This window comes from Salvia splendens, chromosome 15 (genome assembly GCF_004379255.2).
Source record: "Salvia splendens isolate huo1 chromosome 15, SspV2, whole genome shotgun sequence".
Lineage (NCBI taxonomy): Eukaryota > Viridiplantae > Streptophyta > Magnoliopsida > Lamiales > Lamiaceae > Salvia > Salvia splendens.
Genome location: NC_056046.1, coordinates 25574651 through 25601779, shown reverse-complemented (window position 1 = coordinate 25601779; position 27129 = coordinate 25574651). Strand labels below are relative to the sequence as shown.

Genomic DNA, 27129 nt, shown 5'->3' with positions numbered 1-27129 from the left:
AAGATGAAATAGCTCTACTATTATAAAACGCTTAAAATCGAAGAATGACTCTAATGTCATGGAACAAAACGAGATGTTTTACTGTTACTATGTTAAGTTTTTTTTGTACTCCATTTGAGTTTGATGTTAATCTTTTTAATAATATACTCCCTCCGTCCCGCACTACTCGCACGTATTTCCTTTTTGGGCGTCCCAAGTTACTTGCACTCTTTCCATTTTTAGTAAAAATTTTCACCTACAGCCGTCATTTTTGACTTTCCTATACACTCATTCCTTAATCTCCGTGCCGAAAAGGAAATGAGCGAATAGCTCGGGACGGAGGGAGTACTAAGAAACATCTTAAAAGCGTAATTGTTTTCATTGTAGCAGATATTAAATCACGTTATAATTAATTTATGCATAATTATTTTTAAAATTTATTTATTCATTTTTTTGTTATACAAACTCTTATTATATACTACTACTATATTCATTATATTTCAAATTATAAAGTGATATTAAATTAATTTTTAAAAATTGATTATTCTTTTCAAAATTTAATTAAACTTTAGTACTCATGATGCACATAGACACCATAACTACAGCGTCATGAAATAAAAAAGTATATAGTACTCCTAAATAACATAGCAAATCGGTAGTAAGTTATAAATAGAAAAATTAAGAAAAACAAGTTGCTTGTAGATGTGATGAAGCATTAATTTTATAGTTCCACGTCAAAATGAGTCGTACACAATTAATTTTAAACTATTGACCATATTTAAATGAAATTTATCTCTACGAAAAGTAAAAATGTAGTGTAAAAGAGAATCCAATGCAGTTGGAGACTCCTCGGCTTTGGCACCAATGCCGACCTATCCGGACTAACTTGCGCCTTTTAAGTGCATAGCACCTTTAACTATTTGTATAGAAATAATTTATTTATTGATCCCTAAAATAAGAATTTATAATATTATTAATTAGAATGGAATATTCTTTCCCTCAAAGGACAAAACAAATCAATTTCTAGATGAGTTTCTAAAAGATTAATTATGAATTACGCGGGGAAAATGGCATTAAATGTACAAAGAATAAAGATTGTTAATTTAGTGAAGCATTTTTAAAAAATGGATACACATTATGTCATTATGTGTTGTGGGTGAATGAAATGAACTCTCTTTTATTTAAGCTACTATAGTGAAATTACGATATTTTCTATATTTCTCTTTTTTATTTCTTGGATTTAATTTGTTTTGTCTTTTGATCCGGGAGGGGATCTGAAATGAATATATGATCGACTTTTTCAGAGACTATAGTTGAACATTTATATTCGGAATATTACGCGGAAAAAATGTATTTTAACATTACAAAAAAAATGTTGCAAATGCAGGTTTGGATTTATGCATTTGTACAGTACTCGGTTGCACTGCTGATAAAAATTTATAGTACTACAAATGAAGTGTATCTATGAGTTGAGCACGTGTTACGAAATCATAAAATAATCACCATGTTAACACGTACCGTGATACGTTTCATCATCTAAACTAGAGTAGTAATTAATCGAGTAATAAATATGAATTACAAAATAGGAACATTGACCTATAAAATTATGAATTTTAGTCAAATTTTGATATTTTTCTTGAATTTTAAAATTTATTTTAAATATTACTAATTATACATTTTGTTTATTATTTCACAATTCAATTCAAATAAGATATTTTCGGCTGAACTTGTTCTATTTTTGGCAACCGTGAAACATTATTTTAAACCACTTTTTAAGTTTGTGGCAAGTGGGATAACAAGTCACGTAGAAAACTACGTTAATTTAGGTAGTGCCAAGTAAGATAAAAAATTGCACGTAAGTTAATCGGATATGATGATTAATGATAAATAACAAACAAAATGTATTTTTTTTATATTTTAAGAGTAATTTAAAAGTTTTTGAAAATACCAAAATTTAACTAAAATTTATAATTTTAAAGACCAATATTTCTAAATAAACTGTTTCTATAGAAACTATTTCTATTTTAATTTGTTTATTAAAAATAAAAATTTCTATAATAAAGCGGGACTCATTCTCTACTAACAATACTTCAAAGATTTTTTCTTTCTATTTCTTTTTTATTTTATCAATTATTCCATCAAACTCGTGTCATTAAAAAAAAATTATATTTCAAAAATAAAAGTAATTTATCACCATTTGACCCTGCATGAATTTTAAGAAATGTAATAAAAAATGGGTTGAAAAAGTAAGTCTCATGTGAGTCATACTTTTATATATTAGTTTTGTAATAAAATGTGAGTGAAAATGAGTTACTGGAATGTAGGGTCCATTACTAAAAATGGTAAAAGTGAAAAGTTACAAATTTTTAGGGACGAACGAAAATGAAAATAAGTGACAAATTTTCAGGGACGGAGGGACTACTATTTCCTACACTATTCATGGGCCCGCCCAACTTTTTATTGCATCTCTTACTCCAGAAATAGCCCCCACAATTCACCGTCTCTTCTTTAACTATTCTTGGATCTCCTTACTTTATTTTTTATTTATTAATACATATAAAATCAAATTAAATTATTTTTTCAATTTGATTAAATTATAAGATTAATTAATAATAAAATATTCACATACAAAATACTACTATTAATTAAGATTTTAAATTAATATTCAAATTAAATTCACATTAAATCATAAACATGAATATTATTCAACTTAAATCTATATAATAGTAACAAAATTATAAACATGCTATTAAAAAAAAGCCCACAAAGGAAAAAAGAATGCAATAAAATGAATTTTTTTTGTAAAAATAGAAAAATAGTAATAATATGGAATTAGATTTTGAATTTATAATATTTTATATAAAATCAATTATTGTAATTAAATACTCCTTCCGTCCTAGTTAAGATGACCTCTTTCTTTTTTGCATGTATTTTGGAAAAATGATAATAAATAGTTAAAGTGGAGATGAAGTAAAGTAAAAGAGAGAATAATATAGAGGATAGTCACTTCTACGTTATTATCTCTCTTACTTTAACTTCTATCCACTTTAGCTATTTATTGTCATTTTTCCAAAACAAATGTGAAAAAGAAATGAGTCACCTTAACTAGGATAGATGGAGTATTTATTTGTAAATATTTATAATTCTCATATAAGATAAAATGAAGTCCACTCAGGAGAGGTGAGTGGGCTTCACGGACGAACTACTAAGAGCCACGTGGGTGAGTGGTGGGGGGGGGGGGGGGGGGTGGAGGGACAATCCTCACTCGCCCAATGATTGAATCATCTTATTTGGGATGGTGGGACTAGGGATGACTATTTAATTTGCATTATATAGGCTCTGATATATAGCTTGACCCAAATCTAATTTTACTAAATTGAATAATTATTTTACCACTCAAAAATCATCATCTATTATAAATTATCCTAGTAAACGTATTGATTACATGATTTTGTTTTTCATAATGCTTCAGTTTATCCTACACCGTTTATAATAAATCATGCCAAACATTAAAAAACTAAATAATCCAAATAAACCAATTATATCTTATACTCAGTACAAGAATATATAGCTCAACAATAAAAGTTATTCTGGCTGTTATGGCAAAATTAATTCTTAATCATAAAACAAATAATTATACTTCTAATAATATATACTTCAAATAATTATATAGTAGTAGTATTAATTTTGACAATATTCCTCCTATCTCTCTCCTCGATTTACTAATATATTGTGTATAGAATCGCAACGAATTAATTAAACAATTCGTGGTTTTATATGTTACTGAAATAAAATAATAATTACTCCTATATTGTAAAAATAACAAAAGTTAAATTTTTGCAGAACCTTTAATTAATTTTAATATTATTCAGATAGTTTGTAGTAGTATGTTTTATATATATATGGTGTATATTCAAAAGGGAGCATGCAAAGCACGATTTACAATAGTCAATATTTTCAACTTACAAATTAAAATTAAATAAATAAATGTGAATGCATGGGCGTATTTTTAATCAATGACGGATCCTGCTCATCGTTCTTATCGTAGACTTAGGAGTCTAATATTTTCCCCTTTATAGAAATAATTTATACACATTTAAAATTTACGAATATTAAATAATGGAGTATAATAGAATATTAAATACAAAAGGAAAGAATAAAAGAAAATAGGCTCGTGCAATGCAATCACTGGCTTTTGACCTTGGACTGGAGGCACGTGCGCGGCATCTTTTGACTCTAATATCTCGACGATTGCGGAGAAGCGCACGTGCACTTCTGTCTCCTTCTGGAATTAATTATTGTTAGCATAATTAATACTACTACTAATTAATTATTTTAAATTTTAATATGCTTATAATGTGATTAAATTATCATCATATTTACTATTCTTTGATGCTTGCTAGTATATCTATGCCATGTCAGCATTCATGGCAGAGCACTTCATTCACCATTTATTATATTTAAATATTTTATACTATTATTTTCTCCACCTCTATTATTAAGTACTTTGATACATTTCTATGGTTTATGTCTCTAAATAAAGACCTGGACCGTTAGATTTCAAGATTTGATATTGACAGATGACACATAGCGTCAACAGAAAATGTTAACAAAACGTCAACATTCTCAACCGTTTAGCGTTGTGTTGACGTTATTTGTCATCTGTTGACATCAAATCTTGAAATCTAACGGTCCAAATCTTAGTTAGAGGCCTAAGAGAATCCACAACGGAGAACATGTGCTCGTCCGTCCGTCCGTGCCTGCGGCGCGGAGGAGCTGTCCGCCGCTGCGCTCTTGCTGCTGGCGCGGCGCTGCTCGATGCATCGAGCACGTTCATGCCAGCGAGCAGGCGACGTGGCAGCGTGTGATTGGGCAACGGCATATCCGTTGGAAAATCATTTTTTATTTTTTATTTTTAAAATAAAAAATAATACCAAAAAATAGAAAAAAAAATATTTTCCCAATCCCAAAAAATGGCCGTTTTTTGCCCGTTTTCTGTATTTTTTTATTTATTTTATTTTTTTTTCCCAAAATCATCTATAAATACACACATTCATCATCCATTTTTCACATCAAATCATCTCTCATTCATATTTTTCATACAACTTAATATCTACACCTTCATCTCTCACTCAAAACCTCAAATGGATTTCACCCATCTCATTGCGGAAGCGGAGCGCGAAGAACAAGAATACTACAAACAACATCGTGCCGCTTATGAAGCATATGTCTTAGCATCCTCCTCAACCAACTAGATCAACTCGTCGCTACATCCATCGTGACCGGGAGGGAGCCCACGAAAGGCTCGTTGCCGACTATTTTGCAGACCCGCCGCGGTTTCCTGAAGATTACTTTAGGCGCCGTTTTCTCATGTCAAAGCGCTTGTTTATGCGTATTGTCAACACATTGTTCGCCCGTGTTGAATTCTTCCAAACAGGTCCAGATGCAGTCGGTCGACAAAGTCTCTCGGCGTTGCAGAAGTGTAAGTGTGCCATCCGACAACTCGCTACTGGGCAAACGGCCGACCTCTTCGACGAGTATTTGCATGTCGGTGAGTCCACTGGAATCCTTCGTCGAGGGCGTTCGTACAGCTTTCGGTGATGAATTCCTTCGGGCACCCGCCACCAATGATTGCCAACGGTTGCTTCGTCTTCACGAAACAATCCATGGCTTTCCCGGTATGCTTGGCAGCATTGACTACATGCATTGGAGGTGGAAGAATTGCCCGACTGCTTTGAGGGGGCAACACTTAAGCGGCCACATAGGCGGCGACCCAACACTTATCCTTGAAGCAGTCGCCGACTACCGCCTATGGATTTGGCATGCATATTTCGGTGTTGTCGGATCCAACAACGAATTGAACGTGCTCTATTCTTCACCCCTCTTTAATGATGTGTTGAATGTTGTAGCACCGACGATCGACTTCACCGTCAACAGAAATGTATACCACATGGGTTACTATCTCGCCGATGGTATCTACCCAAGGTGGTCGACTTTCGTGAAGACGCTCAGCAACCCGCAAGACCCGAGACAGGTTCTTTTTCGCAGTGTCAAGAGTCCGCGCGGAAAGACGTCAGAAGAGCCTTTGGGGTCCTTCAAGCCCAATTCAACATTGTGAAGGCCCCGTCTCGGCTGTGGTACGTGAAAAATATCGCCGACATCATGTACACGTGTATTATCTTACACAACATGATTATAGCCGACGAAGGACCGAGGGCGGTTAGCTTTTACGACGAGGATGAAGCCGGAAGCTCAAGCGCGAGGTCTCCCCCACACCGAGGTGTGCATACGACGGTGGGTGAGAGGATCGAAACAAGACACACAATGCGCGATACCCGAACACACGTTGAGCTACAAGAAGACCTAATCAAACACATTTGGGCGAAATTCGGCCACAAGTAGTGGTTTTTTTTTATTTTAGGAGTTGAATTATGTATTTTTTATTGATTAGGAGTTTAATTATATAATTTTTAATATTTAGGATTTTAATTATGTACTCCCTCCGTCCCCTAATAGGAGTCGTTGTTTGACCGGACACGAGTTTTAAGAAATGTAGAGAAAAGTTGGTTGAAAAAGTTAGTGGAATGTAGGACCCACTTTTTTATATTGGTTTTATAATAAAATGTGAGTGGAGTGAGTTAGTGGAATGTGGGGCCTACTACCATTTATGGTAAAAATGAAGAGTGACTCTTAATGGGGGACGACCCAAAATGGAAATTAGCGACTCTTATTCGGGGACGGAGGGAGTAATTTTTATTTTTTAGGATTTTAATTATGTAATTTTTATTTTTTAATGTATTTTGTAATATTATTCCGGGTATTTTAAATGTATTTTAATTTTATGGAAATATTTTTATTTAAATTGAATAATGGAATGGTGAGACCCTTGTGCTTGTCCTTGCGGAAGAGCACGAATGTGGGTGTTGTGCTCTTGCTTAAGAGCAGGCAGAAAAAGTGGGGCCAGACCCACATCCGTACTCGTTGGCAAGAGCACGGTTGTGAATGCTCTAAAGTCCGATACTTCCAATATGTACCACCTGAATTGAAGTTAGAGGCCTAATCAAATTATTGGCTGCGCTTTTACACATTCGCAGCAAAATGTTATAAATATAGTCTCCTTTTTACAATCTTAGCCCTTATTACAAAATTAATTTACTCTCTAATTTTTAAAAATTTTCTCATCACACATTACAATATTAATAAAATAATATTATTTAATTACTTTTCTCTTTCTTTATCATACTTACTAAATTTTCACTAAAATCTGTGTCAGCCTCAAAGTCTTTATAGTATTTGAGAAGGGAGGGAGTATAAGATTATAAAAATAACTATTAACTTTTTATTTTATTTTTTAATATGTTTGTCAATAAATTTTCCTCAAAGTCTTTATATTTGAGAAGGGAGGGAGTATAAGATTATAAAAATAACTATTAACTTTTTATTTTATTTTTTAATATGTTTGTCAATAAATTTTTTTATCTTTGATTATAACATAGAGAGAGAGGCTCCGGCCCTTAATGAATTCACTTTTAACATTTTTTAATAATTCTTTATAATTTATTCCTATTTTATACATATAATTATATTAAAGCTCTTATCAATCATATAAATTACCTAAAAACATATTTTTAAAATATAGCCAGATACTAATAATATTCATTTCTGCGTCCACCCTGCATACTACTCCATATTTATTCACGCTTGTGCATGCGAAAGCAAAATCCATGGAAAGAGCATGGAAAATCATTTTTTTTTTCATATTTTGTGTACCCTTTACTTAGACGCACCCGCAACGCTGGCCGCCCGCATTCCGCGTTTCGTGCCGGCGGAACAGAACCGGCGTGCGACGCGTTGCGGAGGTGCGTTCCGTCTCCGTGTCGTGCCCATGCCGTCGCGGGTGCCGTCGCCGCGAGACGCGGCACAGCTTGTGTCGCCACGCGCTTCGGCGACGTGGCTCGCCCTGCGTCGTGCGTGACGCCCACTCGCCGGCCCGCGAGTGGGCGTCGTCACGCTGACACAATAAAATCATTTTTTTTAAATGAATTTTTAAAAAAATATTTTTTATTTATAAAAATTGTTTTTTATATTTAAAAACAATTTTTACAAGTAAATGAATACTAGAAATTCGTATTAGCCCATATATATTTGATGGGCTTGCGAATTTATGAAACTCATTCTTGGTTGTTTCTCTTTTATAGAGACATCCTTGAATGTTTCATGTTCCACTTTCGATGTGGGACAAACTCATTCTTGATTATCTCTATTTTATAGAGACATCCTTGAATGTTTTATGTTCCACTTTTGATGTGGGACAAACTCATTCTTGGTTATCTCTATTTTATAGAGACATCCTTGAATGTTTTATGTTCCACTTTCGATGTGGGACAAACTCATTCTTGGTTGTCTCTATTTTATAGAGACATCCTTGAATGTTTTATGTTCCACTTTCGATGTGGGACAAACTCATTCTTGGTTGTCTCTATAAAAAATTGTATTTTAAATTATGTCATTTTTTATTTGTTTAGGATTTTAATAATGTCTTTTTCTATTTTTTTGAATTTTAAGTTGTAATGTTATTTTAATTTTAATGAAGTGTGTTTGTTTTAATTTAATTGGGTTGGAAATAAAAATAAAAAATGAAATTGAATGAATAGTAATTTAAGGAACGGATAAGAAACGGAGGGTTGCAGGTTTCGTTCCTTAGTTAAGGAATGGAGTAAAAAAGTACAGTGTGTCCCGCAAATAATAGTTTAAGGAACGGTTTAGGAACGGTGGAGGAACATTAGTGTGGATGGCCTTAAGAGTTAAGAGTAGGTGTTGAAAATTGTAACTAATTTCTATACAGAATTTGGTGAGGTTAATAGTCGATCAGAAAGAATTTTCTATCATATATCATAATCAACAGATGTGATTTTTGAATCCCATGCGAAAGCGACATCAAGAAAATGCTAACTACTACCTTGACTTAATATTTTCCAAATAATATTTAAAAATGTTAATTGCTCATAGAAATACTAAGTGCAATCACATTATAGTTTGTCCTACACTTTTCCAAATTTGAATGAGAAATTACAAAGTTTTAAAAATTATCAATTATTCCATTTGACAAAATTTATCATATTTATTTAAACTCGTGCCGAGTTAAAATGTGACTATAATGATAGATGGAGAGAGCAGTATTGTGAGTTAGCCATTCTTTTGGTAATAATAGTTGGTGATTATATCCAACTTTTCCTGTAAATATATTGGGGTATATTAGGATCCTTACGTGTAAAAAGCAACACAAATTACAACTATTGGATCATTGAATTAGATGGTTGTAATAATAATAACTGAGCTACATTATTAAACTAAAAATCTACATTATGAGCTGAGCTACATTATTAGACTGAAAATCTACATTATTTGACTAAAATATACATTATTAGACTAAAAAATCTACTTTATTAGATGACATGTGACATTAATCTAATCGTTAAATCACAAGATCTAATAGACTGAAAAGTGTTTTGTGTTTTGCATATATTTAGAGTTAAGAATATGAATACATCCATGCAAGCATATATCTAAAGCTTATCATAAAGGTAAGGGATATTATTGTGTCAATTCAAAAATTCCTTTGAACAAATGTAATTTTGGTTTGTTATAATATTTCCAAGTCAGAGAATATACCAAGAAAATCCTCGTGATCAAGTCATATCTCCAATTTCTAAACATGAATTAATGCCGTATTTGGTTAACTTACGACACTAACAAAAGCCAAAATGAAACATGTACTAATAAAAAAAGGTTCACCTTTTCCCTATCTTTTTTCACACAAATGATTTTCATTAGGCAAATGTTAGATTGAGGCGGAGATGGAGAGAGTGTGTGTTGCGATCGGAACGGAGGGCTTGGACGGCTTCTCGACGCTGCAGTGGGCGCTGCGCCGATGGGCCAATCATCGCATCCGAATACTCATCCTTCATGCACCAAACGCCTCCTACAAACACTACGTCTACACGCCATGTATGATGTACTTTACTCATTCTTCATCTCTTCCTTAACCATAATCCCCTTTCCCGTTCGCAGTTGGGAAGCTCCGGAGCACCTCAGTCAGCGAGGACAAGTTGAAGCTTCTCGACAAAACCGAGGAAGCCAAGACGGATGCAATCCTTGCTCAATACATAGCCTTTTGCGGCAAGGTTCAATTTAATTTTTTTTTTGTTTTACAAAAATATGTATGGGTTGTAGTGATTATTTGAAGTGGTAGGTTGAGGCAGAAGTGATGAAAATGGAGATACATGATGAGATGCCTTTGCACAAGCAAATAGTGGAAGCCATTTCAAGCCTTGGGATATCCAAACTAGTCCTCTCATTGGCCTTCATCAAGGCTTCGTCACCGTAACGCACACTCTTGCTCGCTCTCTCTTCTTCGTCTTCTTTTGTTAGTGTTTATAGGTGGGGCGTCGCGTGATATGTAGGAAATCGAGGGGGGCGATAAGTGGGACGTTCTATGTCCTTCGCAATAAGCCTAGATCGTGCGAGGTGTTTGTGATATGCCAAGGCCAGAGAGTCGTTTTGAGAGACGAGGAGGAAGATGACAAGGGTGTTACGAGGATGTTTACGGACGCGTCTGCCCTGGCCCGGTGGGAGAACTGCAGGGATGAAATGGAGCAGTATGCAGATGAATTGTTGTCTCTGCATCAAGTTGAAGGAGAGATGGATGTAGGTTGCTTAACACAACTTAGCATACCACAAAATATGGTAAGTGGAGTAATAATTTTAGATCTTTCCTCTTTTTGACTTTCCACATATTTCGCCTTCAATCTCTTTTCCTTTTTTTGACTCTTGTTTGTGGTTAGGTATTCATAATTCTGGTTTCTCATTATTTGATGTATGCCTGATCAGGGTTATATTATATATCAAACTAAGAATTCAGATATTTATAAGCATTAAAAATCCAAAGTTCATTATAAGTTTGTTATTAATTCATTATAATGAACTCCATATTATATTTTATAATGATGTTGTTCAGCGTTGAAGGTTTAAGACTGATTTGGAGATCACAGTCCCGTATAATCATACTTATAAAAATCATAGTATTTAAAAATTATGTAGGATGTTGCAGCGAGAATCGAGCTTCTGAAACGCACAATGCGGGATGCACAAGGCACAATCCTGCTGAACAGAAAGATAACAAATATTGCTAAAGTGAGGCGCGAGAAGGCGAAAAGGGCGACTATCATATGCAATGCACAGGTAAAATCGTGCTTCCGAATCGTACTTGTAAAAAAAAAGTAGTTCTCACTCCATCATTCAGGACCAAAACTATGTTTTCCACAGGCTGAGGAGCTTCAGACCTGCATCCAAGCAGAAATCGTAAACAGGGTTGAGCTTAACAAAACGCTCGAAAGCACGAGGGATGAAATACTGGAACTTGAGAGCGAACTGCACGAGAAAAGAAGCAAGCTCGAGTCAAATGTTGAGCTTCAGAAGGAACTCTCCCTGAAGCTTCATCAGTCATCATCTGCTAGAGCAGTTGCTGACCTTCAGCTAGAGAAGGCAGTCGAAACAAGAGCGGAAATGGTTACGGAAATCGAGGAACTGAGAAAGCAGAAGAACGTCTTACAGCGCAGGATTGAGTTCTGCATAGAAAAGGATGCAATAGCAAAAGTATCGAGACTGAACGGCTCTGGATTCGGTTTCAGAGAGTACTCTCCTGAAGAAATAATAGCTGCCACTGAAGACTTCTCAGAGCATTTCAGGGTGAAATCTGTTTGTCGTGGGAAGAATGTGTATAGGGGCCGAATCAATCAATTGGCGGTCGCTGTTAAATTGCATGATCCAGCAGACGAGCGGTCCCTGGAAGATTTCACAAACAAGGTTATGTATAAATGAGCATAGTTGCAGAACTTGTATAAAAGAAATTACTTCATGGAAATGATGCTAACAATTAACTTCGAATCGCAGGTGAAACTTCATAGTCAAGTACAGCACCCTAATATACTAGCTATGATCGGCTTCTGCTCTCAGCGGAGCTGCATCGTTTATGAGTACATGCACAACGGTACCCTACATGATGCATTGTTCTCAACTGGAAGAAGCTGGAAACGAAAGCACCAGCCTCTAGCCTGGCATGCTCGGGTACGTATTGCAGCTGAAATCTGCTCAGCTATAGGTTTCCTTCACAAGGTCAAGCCTAATCCAATTGCCCATGGTAACTTGAAACCCTCCAAGATTCTCCTAGATAGGTTTGATGTTGCAAAAATATACGGCCTAAAGTGTCCTTGGTCATACGACAAACCTGATATCACATCAGACATCCGGGCTTTTGGGAATTTGGTGTTGCAACTTCTGACAGGTAATTACTGGAGTGCAATAGGGGACCCTGCTGCAGCCATTGAAAATTTGGATCGTACGGCTGGCGAATGGCCGATGGATTTGGCTATTGAACTTTCCAATATTGCAACTAGGTGTTTGTCTAAGAACTGCATAGCTGAAGAATTCATCACAGCAATGTTGGTAACAGATATGAATGATGTAAAGAGAAGAGCTGACCAGCTAGTCGGCAACAGAGAGTCATCTGTGCCTTGTGAAAAGGCTGCTGGAGCAGAGGACTCGTGCAATGTCTCTGAAGCCTTCTTTTGTCCGATATATCGGGTAATATGCCATCTATTTTAGCTGACCGGACACTTTGATAGTAACCATACTCTTTTGTTATTCTCACTGCTTCTCATTTGCAGGAAGTGATGCAGAATCCACATCTTGCTGCAGATGGCTTTTCCTACGAATTGGAAGCCATTGACGAGTGGCTGAAAACAGGACATGATACATCACCCATGACTAACTTAAAGCTGAAGCACAAGCTCCTAGTTCCAAATCACACTCTGCGGTCTCTCATTGAGGACCGGAGAAACAAAATATAGACTGCATCTGTATCATCAAGGAACTGAAGGTGTTAACACTCCACTGTCGCATTACATTCTTTTCTTTTCCAGTGAAAATTATATATTCCATGATGGGAGCTAGGCAGAAACCCCTACCTGTATATTAGATAAACAACGAAGGAACACACAAAATGTAGAGAAGAACAAGCAGAGTTAGGCATATAAGTATTATTTTTTTTTCTGGATCCCACAACGAGCATTATATTTGAAGCACGGCATTCATAACTTGAAATTATATAGTAGAAGTTAGATGCTAGATCTCTTATAATTTTAAATAGGAACCACAAATACTTGGACAGAATTTGAAGTAATCCATTTTTTGTGTAATCTGTCACTTTGATTGAATGTCACTGGATCATCAGAGGAGATCAGTGTGCATTAGAGCACACATCAAGAATGTGTCCAAACACATAGTTACCACATCTACTATACAACTGTAATTCATATTTTCATAATTGTTTCCAGAATAACAACATCAATTCAATGCATCAAACCATCAATTTTCAACATCTCGTCCAGACAAGTCCAATTCAATTACTCAAAAATATTTTTCACAAATGCTCGAAACATTTCCACCACACACGTATAAGAGGGATGCCTAAGCTGAATCGGCATAGCTATATACGAAGTTGGGAAAATATAAACTGCTAATACTAATACAGGGAAATCTAAGGGCTACAAAAATGTAACAATGAGCTTCTTCTTAAAGAGTAAACTAATCCATACTTCAAATTCTCACAGTAATACAAGCAAGTTTGATTCTTTCTCCACAAATGCAATACGAAACAAGGATTATGTCAAAGCCACATGAAATCCCCAAAATCAACGAATGCCCTAATGTAAACACACACAAAACACTACTTCAATCTTCTAAGCTTATCAACACCATCAATGAAACAGATATTCACATCAAATTAAACACCATATCCGAAATATACATAGCCAAAATAGTTCCACTATTATATAGTAATCCCTAATTTCTTTGCATAAAAAAACAGCTATTTTGAGGGTACCAAAAGCGAAGAAGAAGAAGAAGAAGAAGAGTATAAGCGCGCGAGGCGATCTTGCTGTTCGGCGTACTGGCGCCGGAGGTAGGATTCGAGGATCTCCATAACGCGGACAAACTTTTTCATCTCATCGAGGCAGCAGCTGAGCTCAGCTTCCCGCGCCCTAGCTCGCTCCAGCCGTGCCTCCGTCTCCGCCAGACGATCCCTCAGATTCTCCACCGCCATCACCCTGTCTTCGTTCTCCTGCGGCGGCGGCGCCTCGAAGAGGTCATCTCTCGTCGGCGGTCGGTCGTTGCCGTAGCACATGGTTCAATTGCAGGCTTCGTCGAGTTGTATCTTGATTTCGTCCGAGAGTTGTACCTCAATTGCAAGGGGCACGACATAACCTATATCATTAGCAAAACCTAATTGACATTATTGACTCGGCTAATTACCTGTTTTATACAAAATGTTTTATCTTAGTTTCGATTTAGTACAAAAAGTATTAAGATTATATATTTTATACAAAAAGTTTACTTATTGTTCCAAAATAATAAATTTCGTTAAGTTCCTACTAACACCGTTACTTCTAATTACATCATGCATACAAAAAATTTCATCAATGTTTCAAATTTGTACAAAAAATTTTAAGTTAAAACTTTCCATTAATTATTTCAAACACAGTTATTTGTATTACTCATAAAAATGAAAAACACAGAAAAAAAATCACCACTCTTCACCATTAAATTAGCAAATTGCATTTTATTGTCAAAACTTTCTCATGTAACAATGGAGAATACAACTAAAAAGATATTGAATCTTTTTTGTAAAAATTAAATATTGACTTATTGACCGTTTGAAGCTCAAATTACCCATTTTGTAAAGATGAAATATGAACTTATTTTATACGGTGTTCTACAAAGAATACAATAAAAAATAGAGCATATAGAGAGAGAATTTAAACCACGATCAATACTGGAAGAATTGATATTGACTGTTATTTTTTTAGAGTGATTAATTGTATTAAATCTCTAATTATTCTTTTTATTATGATGATAAGTTTGATAAAATTATAAACTAACTAACGGTGTTTATAATATTTAACGGAATGTATTAATTTAAAAGGTTAATGTAACTTTTGTATAAAATATGTAAACTTAATACTTTTTATATTAAATTTTTATATTAAATTGAAATAAAGGTAAAACATTTTATATGAAATATGTAATTATCCCTAAATATTCTGCATAGCTTAAATAAATCCAATCAATGAGTATTCTGCTTAGCTTAAATAAATCCAGTCAATGAGCAGTAGTACTAATTAACGTTTTACCAATCCAAATTAAATCTTATTCTAATTAAACAAATTTTATAGGAGTACTGAGTTTTATCATGAGTTAGTTTTTTAGGTAAAATACTCTCTCCGTCCTCAAAAATAATAAACTTGTAAATGATACGAGTGTGCAATTTATAAAGTAAGAGAGATAGGAAAAAGTAAGAAAAAGATGAAGAAAAGGTAGTGGAATGAGTAGTTAATAGATTATGAGGTCCACATTACAAATGATGTGTAGGATTATTATTCATTGAAAATTTTTCATATGGTTTAATTTGGTGGACGACCCAAAGACTAAAAGTAGTCTATTTTTTTAGGACGGAAGAAGTACTCCTCCGTAGCACTAGCATAAAGTTATGTAGTATTTTCCATTTTCGTCTGTCCCTTAAAAACACTATTAATAATATGGATCCACACTATCCACTAACACCACATTTACTATCCTTCCCCTATCTGTCTTACTTTATTAGTTTTGTTTTAATTTCTTTGCGATATAATATATGTTTAAATGTCTTGTCACAATGAACACGAATCTAAAACTTTTGATTTTAGACATTACCACACTATCACAAGCAGGCTCACACACACTGGAGTTAGTTACTATCGAATCATGTAAACACAGAAAGAAGGGAAACTAAAAAGTATCCACTTTTGTTTTGTCAAGAAAAACACACATATTGAATTTCCTGTACAAGAGAGCAAAGAACACAAAAAAAGTAAAACAAAAAAAGAGTCGAGAAGAAGAGTTATTACTCGAGGAAAACCGAATCCCAGCTCTAGGACCTGGTATTTCCTACTAGGATGCATGCAAGAGAAGATAGAAGTCTTAGGCTTCTTTGATTGTGACTTATTCCCAAAGATGAAGGAACTAAGTGGCACCTTACTCTTCCTCTCTGACCGCTCCGGTGATATCCCAAACTCTTGATCAAGCAGCGTCATCGTTTTTTGTATCTGCAGCTGCAACATGCTTACGTGGTCGAGTGATACGATCATATCTATCATATCTCTTAGGATCTTCTAATTATTTAGTTTTCCCTTATTCACCATATCTTTCCTATATTTGTTTAGATATTTGTTTCTTGTTCATTAAGTCAGTAGCGTTATAAATAGGATAGCTTGTTATCATTTTAATCATTCAATGAATATATTATTTTCCACAAACTTGTCTTGAGTAACAAGAATATCATATTTCGTTTCCCAATTGTTGTTCATCGGAGAACGTCCGAAAATCAGCAATCCGTGGTCTATCTTTCGAGAACGTCGAAGGTTCGATCACCCTATCTCTCCGAGAAGTTAGCCATCCGGCCTCGTTACGGAGGACGTCCGTAACAACTGGTGCTTTCATCCCGTGCTCATCCTCCGTCTTCGTTCATCCATATCCCCCAAACTATCCACCAATATCAAAAAAAAATATCAGCCGCAGTACCATTATCACAGCCACACCTAATCCTCCATATTTCCCCATACAAAACAATCCAACGAAGAGAAGCTACCAAGTCCCTATTTTATTCCTTTCACCTTATTTAAACCATATCCACTTTTCACCAATCAGCACAAGAAATAGACCTTCTTCACCAACACAATAACAGCGAACCACTTATTCGCGAAGAAGGCACTCCAACTTCATTCTTTTTTCCTATTATTAGTTATGGCTATTTACCACCAATATCAGCCCCCGCACCAGATACACTCAATGTTTGCAAAATTTAATCGCCTATTGGACATGATGGAATCCCGTATGGACGCAGTAGATCGGCGCGTGGAAAATCGTCGTCGGAAACAATACCCCAGCCCACACCAATCTGGGGGGCCGCGCAACATCCCTGACGGCTTTTTAAGCTGCCATCCGGAGGAGGCAGCCAATCGCTGTGTTGGCTACCCTCGTGCACCTCCGCCGCCGGAGCCACAGCCACATCCGACTCCATCCCTGTCGTACGCGCAGCGAACCCGCCGCAGCTATCTGCCCCACAGTCAGCAGCTGCCCGCGCGCTCTAGTTCTAGCGGATATACTGCCCGACAGAATGCCAACGCCTCCACCTCTGGGGACCAGTTCATGGAGCAGGAACAGCCATCCCGACAGCCGCGTTGCGTGCGCAAAAGCCCTAACCCTGGTTGGTTTTCGCAAGAATCACACCAGCAGAAGTTTCTGCCTCTCAAAAAGCAGACTTGCTGGGACCTGCCAGTCCCGAGACAGTATGTGAGGTCTCCGGTCTCTGATGGTCCACCGGCGCGCCCAACCAGGCGTTGGGAGCTGCCTGAAAATCGCGTTCAGCAGCGAGTGTCGGCTCACGAGCCACCGGCCCCAACTGGCTGGCCTCCACGACCCCAACCGTCGCCCGTGCGCAAGCCCTCATGCTGGGACCCTCCGGAACAGCAGGGATACCCACCACCACATGAACCACCAACGCCTGTGGAGCCCCTTGACCTTGAGTGTGCCAGATTCCAACCTTTGCCACAGCCGCATCGCTACCGGAGGGATGTTGATGAGGACAGATGTTACGGAGAGGTCGTTACTCATACACGTTCCCCCACACTTGACGTGAGTTTGGGTAGCTATGTGAGTGGATATGTGAATGAAGGGACGAACCTAAATGAAGTCGATTCTTATTTATCGGGTTTAGATGTTCAGATTGCATATTCATGTTCAGACTGCGTTGATGATAGTGGTAAGGGCGAAGAGGAGCTTTGTGATTCAAAGGACTCCATAGTAGAGACAGGAGCAAAAGAAGCCATGGGTCGAGGCGTGCCTAGTGAGAATAGGGGATCTAGGGAAAGTGGAGATGGTAGACCCGAAGACCAACAAGTTTCATCTTTTATGGAAATCTACCTGTCGCGCAGCCCCGATATGAGTAAAGACAAGAAGGAAGAGGCATGGTTAGACGATGTAGAGGAGGACGATTCCACTGATGAAGTGAAGAAGGTCGTCGCCTCACTCAATGTTGTTCAAGTGCCATCCAAAAATGTTGTTGGACATTGTTGGGGCAAGAAAGGAGATGGTGCTTACACCGACCTGCCCGTAATTGGTTGTGTTTGCGTGGATTTGAATGTCGGTGATGTTCCAAGTATGAATCATCAATCAACATCGCTCGACAAGGACGCAAGGTTGATCCTTCCGCGCAATGACACGTCATGTTTGAGCATTCTTGGAAGCGTGGACAAGCTTTTCGTTTTGGGATGGAATTTTGCCGACCACATTGGGTATCCTTTGTTGATTGTTGATGGAGGTGATGATGGGAGACGTTCGCCTATTTGGTTTGTGTTTGATCCAGGAGGAGTTGCCTCGCCGAAGCTTCTGCTTTCTACTCTCTTTTTTTGCTTCGTGGTTCCCACCTTGAGGACAAGGTGGATTTCAACCGTGGGGGAGTTGATACGATCATATCTATCATATCTCTTAGGATCTTCTAATTATTTAGTTTTCCCTTATTCACCATATCTTTCCTATATTTGTTTAGATATTTGTTTCTTGTTCATTAAGTCAGTAGCGTTATAAATAGGATAGCTTGTTATCATTTTAATCATTCAATGAATATATTATTTTCCACAAACTTGTCTTGAGTAACAAGAATATCATATTTCGTTTCCCAATTGTTGTTCATCGGAGAACGTCCGAAAATCAGCAATCCGTGGTCTATCTTTCGAGAACGTCGAAGGTTCGATCACCCTATCTCTCCGAGAAGTTAGCCATCCGGCCTCGTTACGGAGGACGTCCGTAACATCGAGCCCCGCCTCGAGCTCCTCCCTCACCTTCTCATTCTCCTGCTTCATGTTGAGCACTTCCCCTTGCAGCTTGGCCGCCTGGTGGCTGCCGAATCTGATCTCGTCCCACTCCACGCCACGCCCTCCCTCAGCGCCTTCGTTATCTCCTCTTGTATGTTACACAAAGACGAGAATCTGCTCCTCCTTCAGCAGCACGCTCTGCTCCAGCCACACTGTCAGCTCGCTCTGTATATCCCTTAAATGCTTGAAAATTGGCACCACTTCGGATTTCAGCTACTGCGTCCCGTCTGTCTTGCGCCTCTCTCGCAGCTTCAACATTTCCTCGTCCAGGTCCCTCACTTGCGTCTTGAACTTTTGTATTTGGTGGAATGCAGTGCTGAATCTGAACCAGAAGTCCAAGTTTTCATCTAGGATGGCGTCTATGTCTGCCCGGAGCTTCTCCTCGACCAGCGTCAGTGAGGGGCTCTTTGCCATGTACACCATCGCTGTCTCGTTCTTTTAGTCCTTTAAAGGGGGCTCTCTCATGTCCTTTGTCACGCCTGCGCCTTCCTCTTCTTTATCATATTCGGAGATGTCTTCGTTGAGCCTTATACGGAGGTTCGTGATTTCTTGGTCTCTTCTTGAGATGGCTTTCCTGAGCTCCCTCATTTGTATGGTGGTGTCGAAGTGGCTGTCCCTTTCCTTCATCTCCACCTCGTTCAGTCTCTTCTTCACCTCTTTGTAGTTTCTTAGGATTGTGGTATATTCTTTCAGGAGGATCTTCTCTCTATCCTCTATTCCGCTGAGGAGAATTTGCTGCCAACTGTAGTCGTCTTCTTCTTTCTCCTTCGCCTTGGCCTTGGCCTTGTATCTTGGAGAATTTTCGGATTCCTCCTCGAGTATCTTATGTATTGTTTTTCGTCCCGAGAATGATGTTGCCTTTCTTACCACGTTCTCTTGCGTGGATGTCAAACTTCTTTGCATCTTCTTCGCATTTTCTTCTTCTTCTTCTTCTTCTTCTTCTACACTCGGTACTTCTCTTACATCTTTAAACTCATCTTCATCTTCTTCTTCTTCGTCTTCTTTCAAAACTTCTCTTACATCTCTAAACTCATCTTCATCTTCTTCTTCTTCGTCTTCTTTCACACTACTATGTTTTGTCTGTGGCGCGGCCACCATCATCAGCACCAGCCTCCTCATCTCCCTTCAAACTGTTGGGTATCTCATCCTCGGCCGGTTTCCCATCCTCGACATTGCTTGACAGATTATCATTGACATCTGTCAATTGTTTCACAACATCGGGAGAAGGCTCAAGATCATCGTCGAGCTTGACATTAGTGAGCTTCTCCGCCAGAGTATCGATGCTGGTTTTGGCCTTGGCGAAATTGGTTTGAAGAGTATTGTTGAGGCTCTCTACATTCTTATTCAAATCTTGCACCTTGTTCAGCTTCTTCTTGTTGGAAGGAAGATCTTATAGCAATCAAGAGACTGATTTCCTACAATCACAATTAGTAGGAAGATTAGTAATTGATTATTTACCTTGTATAGGATATTAGGTTTAGGGTAATTAGACATACCTTAATTGTATTCTTGAGGGCCTATAAAGAGGCATTTAAATCTGTATTCTAAAAACAAGAATGAGATGAACGATTTCCCCTAAAACAGGTTTTATCATGGCTTCAGAGCAGGCATTGAACTAGGGCTCATAATTTCTTTCATCATTGCTCATACCAATCTCGGCTAAATCAACAAAAACCAGTGAGCAAACAAATTCAAATCAATACCCAAAATGTCAAACGAAGAGAAACCAACGACAAAATCATCAAGTAGTAAGATACGAGCAAGTAAGAATGTAACTGTTGCATTCAAACTCAATGGGGGAACTACCTACTGTGGTCGCGGCTGATGAAAGTTGCGATAGGGAGTAGGGGAGGCTACTCCAATATAACCGGAAAACCAGCTCCACCGTTGCCGGGAAGCGAGGAGTATGGTGACTGGGAAGAGATGGATCTAATCGTCTTCACATGGATTGTGGACAATATCGAAACCGATATCATTGCGGATTTCGCTCATCATTAGTCGACCAAGGCGATTTGGGACAACCTAGCCACCACATACGAGAGTGAGGCTGATCTCTACCTCGTATATGACCTGGAGGACAAGGCAAACACAATTAGACATGGGAATATGGATCTGGAGACGTATTATCGGAAAATCCATGGAATGTGGATCAATATCGACCGGTGTCAGAAACAACCGGTTGACTGCTGCGAGAAGGGGGTAAATCAATTCAGAGTATACACAAACACCAAGAGACTGCTCCGATTTCTGGCGGGGCTGAACGAAGAACACGAAGGGGCCCGACGAGATATCCTCAAAGAAGTGTCGCCCCCCCGCGGGAAACTGCCTATGGGTGGGTTAAAAAGGAGATGGCCCGACGGCGACTAGGGCCACCAGAATCCTCAAACACCGTCACCAACAGTCGGTGGGGGAGATTCACAAGGAATCGGCCACGGGCTTGCGACACAGGGACAACGACAAGTTCACCGGAGTGGAACCTCGCGTCAAACCACCGCCGCTCACCGCCCGGGGAGCACACCGGTGGACAAATCGAAGCTTTGGTGCTCCCACTGCGGTATGCAAAAGTACACATGAGAAACGTGCTTCCAATTGCTTGGGTATCCTGAATGGTGAGAGGAAAGGCAGACGACAAGGGCAAAAATGGCAATCGGAGTTCCGCCTGGAATGAGGCGACGAAATTGGTGTCGGGAAATCGGGACATGGTGACTGGACGGGGGAAACAGAAGGAGGAACCGAAGGCTTCCGGCGGAGGCGGGAGCGGTGGCGGTGTGATCGGCACCGGTAATTTCACCGGCAAGACCTGGAACGGGAATGGGGGAGGCGGCGCGAATGATGGAGGTAAAGGGTTAGGGGATAACAACCCTAACCCTAATATTTTTTATACACAGAATGCACCCCCAGATTTTCTTAAATTACATCATGACCCCCAGTTTATAGATTATTGTGAAAACCCCCTGATTATTTGAGAACTGTGCAATTTAATCCTATCCCACTTAAAAATCGATTTGAGCCCTTAGATCGTATTTCCGCTGCATTTACCGTGAAGAATGATAATGGGGGTTATAAAAAGGGTTGGATATTTGACTGTGGATCTACCGAAACCATGACTCCTAATAAAGATGATTTTGTTAGCTTTAGTGATATTACTAAAACCTATATACAGACTGCTAGTGGGGAATTGATCACTGTGGCCGGGGCAGGCACCATTGAAATATCCCCAACATTGAGACTGTCAAACTGTCTTTATGTTCCTACTTTTTCCCAGATATTAATGTCTATAAGCCACGTGACAAAAGAGTTGAACTCTACTTTACTGATGCACCCCGACTTCTATATTTTGCAGGATATTCGGACGAGGAAGATACTTGGGCGTGGCACTGAGAGCCAAGGACTCTACTACGTGGATGAGATAGCTCAACAAGGCAGTGTGATGCTGGCTCACGGGTCCACGAAATGGGAGATTTGGCTTTGGCACCAACGAATGGGACACCCTTCCCCTGGTTATTTTAGTTTACTTTTTTCCTAAACTCTCTATTCTGAAAGATTTTTCTTGTGAGACTTGTGTTTTGGTCAAGAGCCACAGACAATCGTTTAAATCTATAAATACTCGTATAAATTCTGTTTTTTCCCTTGTTCATGCTGATGTGTGGGGTCCTGCACCTATTGTTGGGGAGAACGGTGTTAGATATTTTGTGATTTTTGTAGATGATTGCACTAGGATGATGTGGTCATATTTTTTAAAACACAAGTATGAGGTGATTGACAAATTCATCATTTTCTTTAATCTTATCCAAACCCAATTCCAGACCACGATAAAAACCCTTCATCCGACAATGGGAGGAAATTTGTGAACCAAAAAATGACAAACTTCTTTACCAAAAAAGGCCTAATCCATCAAACCTCTTGTCCTTACACACCCGAACAAAATGGGGTAGCAGAAAGAAAAAATAGAACCATCCTCGAAATTACCAGAGCCTTGATGTTTGAATCCAAAGTTCCTACCCACTTCTGGTCCGAAGTTGTTGCTACCTCCATATACCTCATAAACCGACTCCCTACTAAAATCCTAAACAAAAAAACACCTCTTGATACCCTCTCCAAACTCACCACAATACCCGAACACCTTAACCTTCAACCCAAAGTTTTTGGATGTACCGATTATGTCCATATCCCAAAACATGAAAGAACAAAACTGTCCCCTTGTGCTACCAAATGTGTGTTTGTGGGTTACGGGATTAACCAAAAGGGGTATAGATGTTATGACCCAACTACAAAAAAGGTAGTAACCACAATGAATTACAATTTTTTGGAAACAGAGTTCTATTACCATACCCACCTTAGTAGTCAGGGGGAGAGTGAGTCAGACAACACATTGGACTACCTAAGTTGGTATGTGCCTGGGCCAAATCTCTCCAACGAGGACTCAACAGAAAAGTTAGCACTGCCGCCGAGCATGTCCCAACCGCACTAGAGTACTCTCAACTACGTCCCAGTGTCTCTCCTCAACAGGTATCCGAGGCACCTGAGGTAATTCCCGATTCACCACAAGAAAATACTACTCCTACTGACCCTGTTGATACAGAGATTGTAGATGAAAGTACGACTCTAGATGAGAGTACATGTCACTATATACTCCCACCACGAAGTACTCGTGGAATCCCACCGAAGAGATTCTCCCCGGAGAAAACAGGCAGGAAGAGTCAGTATGCTGTGGCAAACTTTGTGAAAGGGAACTTAGCCAAGATGGCGAGGGCATTTGAAGCTGCCCTCTACGAGGAAGAGGAAATTCCCTATACAGCAGAAGTGGCATGGAAAGTTAATCATTGGAGAGATGCTACGCTTGTAGAGATGAATGCTTTGTTGAAGAATAAAACATGGGAAGTTAGTAAACTACCCAAAGGAGCTAACCGTGACTTGGCCCTACATCAGTTCGATGTGACAAATGCCTTTCTATATGGAGAACTAACCAAACCCGTTTATATGGTTCCCCTGCCCGGGTTTACTAGAGATTTCCAGAATGGAGATGTCTGCAAGCTCAAGAAGACACTATATGGCCTCAAGCAGTCTCCTAGAGCATGTTTCGGGAGGTTCATTGAAATAATGAAGAAGTATGATTACCGTAAGAGCAACTCAGATCACACCTTGTTCCTCAAGAAGAAGAATGGTAAGGTTACATGTCTTATTATTTATGTTGATGATATGATTATCACTGGTGATGATGAAGAAGAAATAGATCAGTTAAGGAAAAATTTGTCCAAGGAATTTTAGATGAAAGATCTTGGTCTCCTAAAATACTTCTTAGGAATAAAAGTACTTAGATCAAAACAGAGGATCTTTATCAATTAGAGGAAATATGTACTTGATATTCAAGTAGAGACGGGGATGATAGATTGCAAGCCAGTGGACACTCCAATGGTCCATAATCACGGGCTACAGATTCAGGAGGGAGCCAAACTCGCTGACCGAGGGAGGTATCACTGGTTAGTCGGGAAACTCATCTATTTGTCCCACACCAGGTCAGACCTTGCTTACGCTGTTGGGGTGGTGAGTCAGTTTATGCATGCACCACAAGAAGAACATTGGTATGCAGTGTTGAGAATAGTACGATACTTGAAGGGTACACCGGGTCATGGAGTGTTGTTCAAGAAGCACGGGCACTTAGAAATACATGGTTATACTGATGCAGGTTGGGCAGGGAATCCAAATGACAGGAAGTCAACAGCGGGGTACTTTATTGGAAGGGCCTGACGAGAGCGAGTGCGGATTTAGGATTGGATCAAGCTATATGGAAGATAACTGAACCGGATGGATCAGTTAGCAAATGTCGTTGCCACTTGATCAAGTCGTTCACGCTCTCGCTAGCCAACCAATGTAATTTATATAACTCCCAATTTTGCACTACTTTAACAGTAAAGCGGCAAGTTCGGGGTCGATCCCACAGACAAACGAGTGTATCAAGTGTGTGTGTGGTGAATAGGGTTAGGCTGCTGCCACGCTTTAATTTTGGGAGTTTTAACTACTGAGTTTACACTAGGCAAAAAGTAAACTATCTACTGGATCAAGTCTCTGATTACTACTGGATCAAGTAATGACAGGCTGAAAATAAGAACTCAACTAACTAAGCACGCTACGGAAAACATGAAGTATCTTGCCACTCAACACGATTGAACACTTGGTCAAAGAGTGAAAAGCTAAACTGAACTTGAAAACAGTAAACACGAGAACAAAAACAAAACAACTCGATTTTATACTAAGAACTCAGAATAGTACAGCGAACATGCGAATTAAACTAAGCTAACATTTGGGAGAATACGAAAGCAAGTAAAACCGAGAGGTCCTCGGCTGGAAACTTGAGATTACGCCGACAGATATCTAGAATTCTGTAGCGCTTCCTTCGATCGCCCTTTCTAACTAAAAACTTCTCTATCTAAACTATCTCTGGAACCGAGCTAAACTAAACTAAAAGAAGAACTGTAAAAGGAACTCCCTAACTATGGTGGTACATCCTCTATTTATACGCACTTCACGCAATCTCCAGCTGGATAACGATCTTGGCAGAGGATATTCGCTCACGCTGTGAGCGAGCGACTCATCGATTGCTACGTGCTTTCCTTCTAGAATGACGACACTTTTCAATAACAGATTGATGACTCAGCTCCGTCCTTGCGTCTCATGTATCAGCACGTGTCCTCTTCTAGAATGTCGTCCTTGCTAACAGAATGATGCACACCATCCAGTTCATTAGCCTCACGTGTCCTTCCTCTGGAAGCCAGTGGTCCCTTCCTTAACTGCTTGATTACTCCCCTTGATCAACTCCCCCAATTTTTTTTACCCTTTTCGCCTGTTGTACTTGCTTGATCAGTTTGGCCTTGTTGCTTTGGTCAAGCGGAATTCCTGCACAATTAATCACTTACTTTTGCGAGATAAACCGATCAAGTAGTGTACTTTTTACCCCTAAACCGATACATAAAATAGGCCTTATCATTTACCTTTGTAAGAGGTAACTTGGTGACGTGGAGGAGTAAGAAATAGAAGGTCGTCGCACTGTCCAGTGCCGAGGCAGAATTCCGGGGAATCAAGAGTGGATTGACAGAAGTAATATGGCTCAGAAGACTCATGACCGAACTTGACCTTAAATCCACTCAGCCATGCCGGTTGCTGTGTGATAACAAGGCTGCCATTAGTATCTCTGAGAATCCAGTTCAACATGACCGAACCAAGCATGTGGAAGTAGATCGACACTTCATAAAAGACACGATTGATGCAAAGGTGGTGGAGTTGCCCTATGTCAAGTCGGAAGATCAACTGGCGGACATATTGACAAAGGTAGTAAGTTCTCACTCTTTTCGAGGAGTATTGGACAAGTTAAGTATTGGTGATCCCATCACTTAACTTGAGGGGGAGTGTTGGAAGGAAGATCTTATAGCAATCAAGAGACTGATTTCCTGCAATCACAATTAGTAGGAAGATTAGTAATTGATTATTTACCTTGTATATGATATTAGGTTTAGGGTAATTAGACTTACCTTAATTGTATTCTTGAGGGCCTATAAAGAGGCATGTAAATCTGTATTCTAAAAACAAGAATGAGATGAACGATTTCCCCTAAAACCTATTTTATCACTCCTCCATCTGAATCACCTTGGAGCTCAGCCCCGGAGTGTCCCTGCCGAGGCTCTCGTTCTCCTCCTCCAAGCTCCTGATCTGCGTGTTAAGGTCATCGTTCTCGGCCCTCAGCGTGTTGACAAGAACTGTCTGAGATGACACTGCCTTCTCTAGCGTGATCACCTTATTCACCAAAACATCAATCTTTTCTGCTAGCTGAGTGACAGAGAGACTAGCCCACGAGCTTGTGTCCAAGTTCTCCTCTAGTTTCTCGGGCAGCTCCTCAAGCTCTTTGGTCTCCTGCAGCAAAGCAGCCACGTCTTTACTGAACTCACGTGATGAATCCCGTGCACCATCTGTTTTCTCGAGACTGTACTTCTCCCGGAGAGACTGCAAGCGCTCACACGCGGCCTCAATTCTCTCATACTCATCCATCGCTTCGAAAGCAGTCTTCTCCTGCTTCTCCTGCAGCATAGCCAAGATCTCCTAGCAGGACTTGAGAGCCACCTCGGCCATGAGC

The 27129-nt window shown here is 39.0% G+C and overlaps 2 protein-coding genes and 1 long non-coding RNA gene across 3 annotated transcripts; 1 reads left to right on the top strand and 2 right to left on the bottom strand.

The window, feature by feature from the left end:
* The first annotated feature begins 9739 nt into the window (after positions 1–9739).
* Positions 9740–13118, top strand: LOC121767228 (putative U-box domain-containing protein 50). The gene is made up of 8 exons (XM_042163453.1): positions 9740–9987; positions 10051–10163; positions 10232–10362; positions 10443–10725; positions 11080–11220; positions 11305–11844; positions 11932–12621; positions 12705–13118. Exons 1-8 carry the CDS (start codon positions 9837–9839, stop codon positions 12885–12887), a joined length of 2232 nt encoding a protein of 743 aa, XP_042019387.1. The 5' UTR covers positions 9740–9836; the 3' UTR covers positions 12888–13118.
* LOC121767230 lies at positions 10836–12387 on the bottom strand. The gene is made up of 4 exons (XR_006043057.1): positions 12266–12387; positions 11591–11823; positions 11246–11409; positions 10836–11139 (listed from the first exon to the last, which is right to left on the bottom strand). It is a non-coding gene; the product is annotated as an uncharacterized LOC121767230 (long non-coding RNA).
* A 682-nt stretch (positions 13119–13800) lies between the features above and the next one.
* LOC121767229 (protein SKIP34-like) lies at positions 13801–14300 on the bottom strand. The gene has a single exon (XM_042163454.1). The coding sequence runs from the start codon at positions 14219–14221 to the stop codon at positions 13907–13909; it is 315 nt and encodes a 104-aa protein (XP_042019388.1). The 5' UTR covers positions 14222–14300; the 3' UTR covers positions 13801–13906.
* Between the last annotated feature and the right edge of the window lie 12829 nt (positions 14301–27129).

Coding starts and splice junctions, on each gene's coding strand:
- LOC121767229 (XM_042163454.1), bottom strand. CDS start 14,221: ATGTGCTACGGCAACGACCGACCGCCGACGAGAGATGACCTCTTCGAG.
- LOC121767228 (XM_042163453.1), top strand. CDS start 9,837: ATGGAGAGAGTGTGTGTTGCGATCGGAACGGAGGGCTTGGACGGCTTC. Junction 10,726..11,079: donor TTAGCATACCACAAAATATG/GTAAGTGGAGTA, acceptor AAAATTATGTAG/GATGTTGCAGCGAGAATCGA. Junction 11,221..11,304: donor CTATCATATGCAATGCACAG/GTAAAATCGTGC, acceptor TGTTTTCCACAG/GCTGAGGAGCTTCAGACCTG.